A 10,347-nucleotide genomic window follows, 5' to 3' on the forward strand; every position below is an offset into this window, starting at 1 on the left:
GGGGCGCGAGGGGGGAATGAGGGGGCAAGAGAGAGACAGAGAGAGAGAGACAGAGAGAGAGAGACAGAGACAGACAGACAGCGTGAAGGGGAGAGAGAGCGAGATCAAACAGCAGAAAGGAAAAACAGAGGCGAGATCGCGAGGAATCACAATAAATCCTGAGGTAAAATGAAGAGCTCAAATGCCTGTGCTCTCAGATTGAAAATCAGGAATCCCCTGATATCGACATCCTGGAAATTACCACTGACCACAAAGTGAACTGGATTTACCACATAAACACAGTGGCTACAAGAGCAGGTAACAACAAGTAACTCAGCTCCCAACTCCCCTATCCGCAATCAAAAAGGCACAAGTCAGGAGTCCTGTACCACTAATTAATAAAATAAATCCTGGAACTCCCTCTCTCAAGGGCAATGTGGATCCATCTACAGCACATAGACTGCACAGTGGCTCAGTGGTTAGCACTGCTGCCTCACAGCACCAGGGATCCGGATTCAATTCCGGCCTCAGGCGACTGTCTGTGTGGAGTTTGCACATTCTCCCAGTGTCTATGTGGGTTTCCTCCAGTTTCCTCCCACAGTCCAAAGATGTGCAGGTCAGGGTGGATTGGGCATGCTAAACTGCCCGTAGAGTTCAGGGATGTGCAGGTGAGGTGGGTTAGCCATGGGAAATGTGGGGTTACTGGGATAGGGTAAGGAGGTGAGTCTGGGTGGGATGCTCTTTGGAGGGGTTGGTGCAGACTCAATGGGCCGAATGGCCTGTTTCTGGATTGTAGGGATTTTGTGACTGCAGTGGGTCAAGAAAACAGCTCACCCCCACATTCTCAAGGGCAACTAGGGATGGATAGTAAACACCAGGCCCAGCCAGGGATGCCCTGTTCTACAAATGAATAAAATAAAAATTAAATAGAGGAATCTGAATTTTGCTTTCCCCCAACCTGGAGGAGGAAGGGGGGGGGGGGGGGTGGGAACGCTGCAGGGCAGCAAGGATTGGCTGGGATTTCTGCTCACTGCGAGGGTCCACAGTCTCATTACTGGGCACACCCCACCCCACCCCACCCCAGAAACAGCACTCACCTCCCAATGAGAGATCTGATGGGTGGCCGCCCTCGTTTACCCCTGCCCCGGGGCGGGGGGCTCCTCGGTGTCTGTTTGTTGCTGATGGTGATCTCCTCAGTCTCTGCAAGCCCAGCCAGAGGCTGCTTGGACGGTGACCAGTACTGAACTCCAACCTTCCTGGGGCTAGGCAAAAGGAAGATGGTGTTACAGCTGACCCATCCCGGGGTCCTGCTCAGCAAGTCCTGAAACACTCCCAATGCCAGGGGGACACAACCCGCCGGAGATGAACCTCTTCTAGCTTGGGACTGATGGTCCGGTCTAACTCCCCCTCCCACTCCACCTCCCCACAGCCTCCCCCAGAGATACAACCGCCAAAGCTCCCTGATCACTGGGCTGTCTCATTGCAGCTACACAGAGTGAAGGAGGACACACACAGACGGCCCATATCAGGTCAGCCTTTTAAATTGCTGCATAAAAATACTTTTAAACAGTAGGGGTGCAATCAATTCCTTAGTCAGCTCACAATAAAACCATCTGTAAAGGGAACATCAGAACAGCCTCCAACAGAAGCAGCTGCAACAAACAATTCCCAGAGATACCACAATGTGGCAGCAGTGAGTCACAGTCAGCCATGCTGCTCCTGCCTGGGAGTGTTTGATGGGGACAGTGTAGAGGCAGTTTTATTCTGTATCTAACCCCCTGCTGTCCCTGTCCTGGGAGTGTTTGATGGGGACAGTTTGAGGGAGCTTTATTCTGTATCTAACACCGTGCTGCCCCTGTCCTAGGAGTGTTTGATTGAGGGACAGTGTAGAGGGAGCTTTACTCTGTATCTAACCCTGTGCTGTTGGCCCCTACCTCAGTTTGGAGTGGATCCCTCTGCCGCTGGGCACCACAAACTCTCGAGGGTCTGGACCCCCGTTCCTCCCTCGGGTGATAGTGGTACCTCTCCCCCGTTCCGGAGCAGCAGTGCCCGTTCCCAAGCTGCTGCTGCTACTGGTCCCACTTGACGCTCGAAGTAAACTGGACGCCTTGGAGGAGAAGGAGCTGATATCGCCCAGATCCCCAGAGGTCATGGAGCCCGTGGCCCGAGATGGAGACACCTCGTTCTCATATTCCCGACACTCCACCACAGGATCCTCACTCTCCTGAAGGAACAAAACACAGACAGAAAGGAAAGGGCTCTCAGTGTGAAATCTCCAAGACTCCAACTTTATCCACACCCGTCAGCCATTAGTGACACAGTCACTCTGGAGTCAACATGGACATGAGGGCGAGCCCCAAACTGGAGCCTTCAGAACACGTTGGCATTTCCAGTCTAATACCGAGGGAGCGCCGCACTGTCGGAGGGTCAGCGCCGAGGGAGCGCCGCACTGTCGGAGGGTCAGCGCCGAGGGAGCGCCGCACTGTCGGAGGGTCAGCGCCGAGGGAGCGCCGCACTGTCGGAGGGTCAGCGCCGAGGGAGCGCCGCACTGTCGGAGGGTCAGCGCCGAGGGAGCGCCGCACTGTCGGAGGGTCAGCGCCGAGGGAGCGCCGCACTGTCGGAGGGTCAGCGCCGAGGGAGCGCCGCACTGTCGGAGGGTCAGCGCCGAGGGAGCGCCGCACTGTCGGAGGGTCAGCGCCGAGGGAGCGCCGCACTGTCGGAGGGTCAGCGCCGAGGGAGCGCCGCACTGTCGGAGGGTCAGCGCCGAGGGAGCGCCGCACTGTCGGAGGGTCAGCGCCGAGGGAGCGCCGCACTGTCGGAGGGTCAGCGCCGAGGGAGCGCCGCACTGTCGGAGGGTCAGCGCCGAGGGAGCGCCGCACTGTCGGAGGGTCAGCGCCGAGGGAGCGCCGCACTGTCGGAGGGTCAGCGCCGAGGGAGCGCCGCACTGTCGGAGGGTCAGCGCCGAGGGAGCGCCGCACTGTCGGAGGGTCAGCGCCGAGGGAGCGCCGCACTGTCGGAGGGTCAGCGCCGAGGGAGCGCCGCACTGTCGGAGGGTCAGCGCCGAGGGAGCGCCGCACTGTCGGAGGGTCAGCGCCGAGGGAGCGCCGCACTGTCGGAGGGTCAGCGCCGAGGGAGCGCCGCACTGTCGGAGGGTCAGCGCCGAGGGAGCGCCGCACTGTCGGAGGGTCAGCGCCGAGGGAGCGCCGCACTGTCGGAGGGTCAGCGCCGAGGGAGCGCCGCACTGTCGGAGGGTCAGCGCCGAGGGAGCGCCGCACTGTCGGAGGGTCAGCGCCGAGGGAGCGCCGCACTGTCGGAGGGTCAGCGCCGAGGGAGCGCCGCACTGTCGGAGGGTCAGCGCCGAGGGAGCGCCGCACTGTCGGAGGGTCAGCGCCGAGGGAGCGCCGCACTGTCGGAGGGTCAGCGCCGAGGGAGCGCCGCACTGTCGGAGGGTCAGCGCCGAGGGAGCGCCGCACTGTCGGAGGGTCAGCGCCGAGGGAGCGCCGCACTGTCGGAGGGTCAGCGCCGAGGGAGCGCCGCACTGTCGGAGGGTCAGCGCCGAGGGAGCGCCGCACTGTCGGAGGGTCAGCGCCGAGGGAGCGCCGCACTGTCGGAGGGTCAGCGCCGAGGGAGCGCCGCACTGTCGGAGGGTCAGCGCCGAGGGAGCGCCGCACTGTCGGAGGGTCAGCGCCGAGGGAGCGCCGCACTGTCGGAGGGTCAGCGCCGAGGGAGCGCCGCACTGTCGGAGGGTCAGCGCCGAGGGAGCGCCGCACTGTCGGAGGGTCAGCGCCGAGGGAGCGCCGCACTGTCGGAGGGTCAGCGCCGAGGGAGCGCCGCACTGTCGGAGGGTCAGCGCCGAGGGAGCGCCGCACTGTCGGAGGGTCAGCGCCGAGGGAGCGCCGCACTGTCGGAGGGTCAGCGCCGAGGGAGCGCCGCACTGTCGGAGGGTCAGCGCCGAGGGAGCGCCGCACTGTCGGAGGGTCAGCGCCGAGGGAGCGCCGCACTGTCGGAGGGTCAGCGCCGAGGGAGCGCCGCACTGTCGGAGGGTCAGCGCCGAGGGAGCGCCGCACTGTCGGAGGGTCAGCGCCGAGGGAGCGCCGCACTGTCGGAGGGTCAGCGCCGAGGGAGCGCCGCACTGTCGGAGGGTCAGCGCCGAGGGAGCGCCGCACTGTCGGAGGGTCAGCGCCGAGGGAGCGCCGCACTGTCGGAGGGTCAGCGCCGAGGGAGCGCCGCACTGTCGGAGGGTCAGCGCCGAGGGAGCGCCGCACTGTCGGAGGGTCAGCGCCGAGGGAGCGCCGCACTGTCGGAGGGTCAGCGCCGAGGGAGCGCCGCACTGTCGGAGGGTCAGCGCCGAGGGAGCGCCGCACTGTCGGAGGGTCAGCGCCGAGGGAGCGCCGCACTGTCGGAGGGTCAGCGCCGAGGGAGCGCCGCACTGTCGGAGGGTCAGCGCCGAGGGAGCGCCGCACTGTCGGAGGGTCAGCGCCGAGGGAGCGCCGCACTGTCGGAGGGTCAGCGCCGAGGGAGCGCCGCACTGTCGGAGGGTCAGCGCCGAGGGAGCGCCGCACTGTCGGAGGGTCAGCGCCGAGGGAGCGCCGCACTGTCGGAGGGTCAGCGCCGAGGGAGCGCCGCACTGTCGGAGGGTCAGCGCCGAGGGAGCGCCGCACTGTCGGAGGGTCAGCGCCGAGGGAGCGCCGCACTGTCGGAGGGTCAGCGCCGAGGGAGCGCCGCACTGTCGGAGGGTCAGCGCCGAGGGAGCGCCGCACTGTCGGAGGGTCAGCGCCGAGGGAGCGCCGCACTGTCGGAGGGTCAGCGCCGAGGGAGCGCCGCACTGTCGGAGGGTCAGCGCCGAGGGAGCGCCGCACTGTCGGAGGGTCAGCGCCGAGGGAGCGCCGCACTGTCGGAGGGTCAGCGCCGAGGGAGCGCCGCACTGTCGGAGGGTCAGCGCCGAGGGAGCGCCGCACTGTCGGAGGGTCAGCGCCGAGGGAGCGCCGCACTGTCGGAGGGTCAGCGCCGAGGGAGCGCCGCACTGTCGGAGGGTCAGCGCCGAGGGAGCGCCGCACTGTCGGAGGGTCAGCGCCGAGGGAGCGCCGCACTGTCGGAGGGTCAGCGCCGAGGGAGCGCCGCACTGTCGGAGGGTCAGCGCCGAGGGAGCGCCGCACTGTCGGAGGGTCAGCGCCGAGGGAGCGCCGCACTGTCGGAGGGTCAGCGCCGAGGGAGCGCCGCACTGTCGGAGGGTCAGCGCCGAGGGAGCGCCGCACTGTCGGAGGGTCAGCGCCGAGGGAGCGCGAGAGTGAGGGAGGCAGTGAGGGGGTGGGACTGTGAGGGAGGGGTGGGCCCTGAGTGAAGGAGGGGCCGCTGGGCCTTACCTGGCTGTGGAAGGAGTCTGTATCACGATCCTCTGGCCCTGCGTTGCTGTGGAAGGATGTGCTCCTCGATCTCATCTGGGGTTTCTCGGCCGAAGCCTCAGTCTGCACCATGGCGTCTTGGCACGGCCTCTTGCTGCCCTCTCCCACGTTGGGGGAATCATTGCCAGCCGTCTGAGTGGCAGCGTGTGAGAGCAAGATGGTGCCCACCACCTCCTCTTGCCCCTCGCCCCTGGGGCGCCCCCCCGGGGTCTCGCTGACCTCCACAGTCCTGTCCGAGGGGCTCTTCCTCCAGCTACTGGGCGGCCCCTGGGCACAGCTCACCACGTCCAGCTCCATGGCCTCGTCCTCGCTCTCCCCGGCGCTCCCAGCTGACCGTTTGCCAACACTCGATCCGGGCATGGATTCCTCCGGAGTTTCCTCAACCTCCTCTTCATCGGCGTGTCCCGGTCGGATCTGGGGCAGCACACAGTGACGCCAAACCAGTGGCTTCAACCGCGGCTGGCGCACCCAAGCTTTGTGGTCTTCATGGGGCTCACCCACCCCCTCCTCGCCTGGGAGACCATGAGGTGTATTTCTGGACAGAACCCGCAAAAAAAAACAAAAAAGGCCAAACTTCAGAAAGGAACCCGCTTGGTTCAGCCAGCCCTCAGTGACCCAACAAGGAAACCCTCTCGAGTGGGATGACCCAGGGAGCGGGAGGATAACCAGAGGAAATCTAATTGCCAGAAAGCATCAGCCTCGAGGGGTAGAATGGCCTACTCACACCGCCATGCCTCTCCTGGAGATAGTCACCGTGTCTGGGAGCGGTTTGGAGAAATATTTTGACTCAGCAAGTTGTGGGAAAGCCCTGTGCGACAGGGAGCTGCAAGCCGGAACATTCCGGAACACACAGGAATGAATAACGTGTGGGAGAGCAGTGGAGGGGGGCTAAACAGAAGGTCTCACTCAAAGAGCCAGCAGAGGCATGAATGGGCTGAATGGTCCCTCCACGTCTTGCTGTGATTCTGGGAGCCTGAGCAGTGCGTTAGCTACATGATACAGCAAGAATCCTCAACCCTGCTCCCAATCCAGCAGCGACACCGCCCAGTGTGTAAACACAAAGACGTTAGGAGGTCAGGGGACTATCTGACACTCCCCCTTCAAGCTCAAACATGACGAGTGGCTCATTCAGACTCCCCAGGGTAAAACCCTGCAGGTAAATCAACCGTGTCGTCTATCCAGGAAATCAAGCTCACTTCAGAAAACACCTGCATTACAATTTCACCCAATCCCTGATGGAGTGCCACTCCTCAGTTCCCCACTCTTCACCAGACAGTAAGGGAGTTCCAGTTCCTCTCCTACCCTCTCTCAGTCTCACTCGCAATCCGGTACCTCAAACAGATGACTGACAGAGTCAAGGTGTTTGAAATGTTAACAGGATTCTGGGAGACAGGATGTGGAGAACTCAGTGGGGACCAGGGAAGGAAAATGGAAGGTAGGTCTTTACCTCAAAGGGAGGGTTTGCTCAAATTATACAGGGCACTGGTCAGGGCATAGCGAGAATAATGTGAGCAGTTTTGGGCCCCTTATCTAAGGAGATGATGTACTGGTATTGGAGACCATCCACTCGGCTGACAGCAGGGACAGTCTAATGAGGACAGGTTGGACTTGAACATACTGCAGTACAGCTACACATCTGCAGGAGGCAGTGCTGAGATCTACAGACAGGGGTTTGCAGCTTTATGACTGGGACTGGGCAGGGTCCCAGGCACCAGGAAATATTCCCCCTTAAATTATTTTAATTTAATCCTTCACTTCTTTCAAAGGTAAGACACAAAAGTGAATTGGTGGAGCAGGACAAATCCCAACGGCAGACAAGCATGCAAGGGGTTTGAAAACACGTCAGCTCAGAACCATGGGGCAGTAGCCAGTGTGTGGCTCAGGGAGCGACTGCAGGCTGGGCAGTGAGGTTGAGGTGCACGCACAGTGGAGATGGGAAGGGATGGCTGGGCCTGCACGTGATCCTCTATCCCATCACTCACCAGCGAAACGTCACAAACATTGGCACCATCTGCAGCCGTGAGCAACTCTCAACCCTCCCCGAGTAACCTCACCCCTCGCCTCATACCCCCTTCTACCCCTGCCCAGCCTGACATTGAAATATATCCCTTCTGTGTCAGGCTCGGTTAAACTCCCTCCCTAATAGCAATTCTTTTTAAAAAACGCATTCACAATGTGATGCCCATCCCAAACTGGACAGTAGTTTAGATTAGATTCCCTAGAGTGTGGAGACAGGCCCTTCGGCCCAACCAGTCCACACCAACCCTCCGAAGAGTAACCCACCCAGACCCATCTCCCTCTGACTAATGCACCTAACACTGCAGGCAATTTAGCATGGCCAATTCACCTAACCTGCATATCTTTGTGACTGTGGGAGGAAACCCATACAGACACGGGGAGAATGTGTAAACTCCACACAGACAGTCGCCTGAGGCTGGAATTGAACCTGGGACCCTGGCGCTGTGAGGCAGCAGTGCTAACCACCGAGCCAATGTGCTGCCCCTAGTGAACCAGAATTGGCGATCAACAATGGTTTTGTGGTCACCAGTAAAAGCTTCATTCTAGATTTTCATTGCATTCAAATTCCGCTGTCTGCCACAGTGAGATTAGAACTCAAGGGGCAATGAAGAGGGAGAGAGAGAATAAACTCTGCTGAAGTCAATGTCCTGGGAATAAACATGTACAGAATCTGGGTCAGTCCTGGACTGAGTTCCACACTCCGGATAATGGGGTTAGCTACAGAGCCAATGAAAACATGCTACGTTTGCTTATCTCTCCAACCTGATTCTGAAATGTACAAGTGTGTAGCGACATTGTGATGGGGGATTCGGTGTCATTGCAGTGGAGGATTGAACTGAGAATGTACAGGCACCTTTCTATTCAAAATTAAAAAGGACCAGAAAAAACTTGATTTACCAAAGAAAAACAAGCTTTTTCTGTTTTCTACAGAGTGTGGAGTGTGCAGAAACCCACAGCACAGTGTTCTGTTACAGCTCCTTCCACAATAAACTTACCCTCAAGTCGAGCAGTCAAGTGTTGCATAGCAACGCCACTCATTTGACCTAGAATGCTTCCAAAGTCTGGATTGAACTGCCTGTGAATTTATTTTTAAATTAAACACTGCAGCTCCTGAGCTGACACCTTTGCACTGAATGAAATCACACCTCACCAAAAACTGCACCTTTTTAATCAATGCTTTCTCCATTTAACACACTCCAAACCTCTGCTCAGTCTCTGACCTTAGACAGTCAGGATTCTGCCCACTCACACCAGTTCCCATTCACTCATCGACAACCCCCCCCCCCCACCTCCCCACTCGACCAAGTCTGGTGAATATTTGAATTGGGAGTTCTCACTCTGGCTTTCAAATCTTTCCAATGGTCTCACCTCCCCATCTCTAACCTACTCCAGCCTTATCTCTACACTCCTCGAATTCTGGTTTCTTTCCCCTCTCCCCCTGTTTAATCCCCACCCACCCACCAGCGGCCATGCCCCTCCTCCGAACTCTGCATTCTTTCACCACACTGATGTCCTGATCCCTTAAACAAACAGAACAGCCGGCAGAAATTCGGCAGGTCTGGCATCATCTGTGGAGAGAGAAAGCAGAGTTAGATATTTGGAGTACAGCCTGACTTTGTCTCTCATCTGACTGGATCTGAAACATTTATTCTGCTTTCTCTCTCCACAGATGTTGCCAGTCCTGCTGAGTTTCTCCAGCTATTTCTGTTTCAGATCTCCAGTATCTGGAGTTCTTTGTAGACTCATACAGCACAGAAACAGACCCTTCGGTCCAACTCGTCTGCACTGACCAGATAGCCCAATCTAGTCCCATTTGCCAGCACTTGGCCCATATCCCTGTAAATCCTTCCTATTCATGTACCCATCCAGATGCCTTTAAAATGTTGTAATTGTACCAGCCTCCACCACCTCCTTTGGGAGCTCATACCACACACTTACCAGCCTCTGCGTGAAAAGTTGCCCCTTAGGTCTCTTCTATAAATTTCCCCTCTCAATCTAAACCTATGCCCTCTAGTTCTGGACTCTCCCACCCCAGGGAAAAGACCTTGTCTGTTTACCCTATCCATGCCCCTCATGATTTTATAAACCTTTATAAAGGTCACCCCTCAGCCTTAAAGCTCCAGGGAAAACAGCCCCAGGCTATTCAACCTCTCCCTGTAGCTCAAACCCTCCAACCCTGGTAACATCCTTGTATATCCCTGTTTTATTTTAGTGTCCTGATACCATTTTCTGTGGCTGTGTGTCAGATTTCTGCTCATGGTTCCTACAAAGGTCTGTGACATTTTAAAATGTTACATACATACAGCATCAGCTGTGTCTCAGGTGGGTAGATGCTGGCCCATGACAGTTAGAAAGGTACAATCGAGTGCCACTCCAGGGTCTGATCACAAAGATCCAGACTGGCACTGCCCCCCATAGTACGGGGGAGTGCTACACTGTCAGCAGTGCCATCTTTCAGATGACTGGTTCAAACAGAAGTCCAGCGTTCCCTCTCTGGCGGTTGTAATGACATCCCATGGCCATATTGCCAGGTGACACAAAGGGAGGGAAATTTGGAACACTCCCCCTCCACAGGTTGAGACACACAGGTTGTGTGTGTGTGTGTAGGATCAAGTCTGGGGCTGGTAAGTGGTGTTGAAAGAACCTTGGCCCCATCCCTTTCCTGAACACCCCCGCCACCCTACTCCCAGTGTCCCTGGACTGTCATCACTCCAACAACATGACACTTTTGACTATGAGATCTTGCTGTGCTCAAACTGGCCCGAGATTACAGCAGCGAGCTTCTGTGAACCAACTCACTGAACCAACACAGTGCAGAATGCCATTCTGCCCATCGTGGCCACACCTGCCCTTCGAACCAGCGTCAATCTCTGGCACTGCATTCCCCACCCCCACTACCAAATCCAACTGCGCTCCACCCTCTCCTCAAACCACACTGCGCTCCCTC

The 10,347-nt window shown here is 58.5% G+C and overlaps 1 protein-coding gene across 1 annotated transcript in view; it reads right to left on the minus strand.

The window, feature by feature from the left end:
* Positions 1 to 10,347, minus strand: part of tp53bp1 (tumor protein p53 binding protein, 1) — a 102,768-nt gene that overhangs the window by 18,382 nt on the left and 74,039 nt on the right. Inside the window, exons 18-21 of the mRNA XM_043680118.1 lie at positions 8,907 to 8,968; positions 5,343 to 5,916; positions 1,914 to 2,203; positions 1,077 to 1,241 (exon numbers count right to left, since the gene is read on the minus strand). Of these exons, the coding sequence (XP_043536053.1) occupies positions 1,077 to 1,241; positions 1,914 to 2,203; positions 5,343 to 5,916; positions 8,907 to 8,968 (1,091 nt within the window). The remainder of the gene's footprint in view (positions 1 to 1,076; positions 1,242 to 1,913; positions 2,204 to 5,342; positions 5,917 to 8,906; positions 8,969 to 10,347) is intronic.

Source organism: Chiloscyllium plagiosum, chromosome 40 (assembly GCF_004010195.1).
Source record: "Chiloscyllium plagiosum isolate BGI_BamShark_2017 chromosome 40, ASM401019v2, whole genome shotgun sequence".
Taxonomy (NCBI): domain Eukaryota; kingdom Metazoa; phylum Chordata; class Chondrichthyes; order Orectolobiformes; family Hemiscylliidae; genus Chiloscyllium; species Chiloscyllium plagiosum.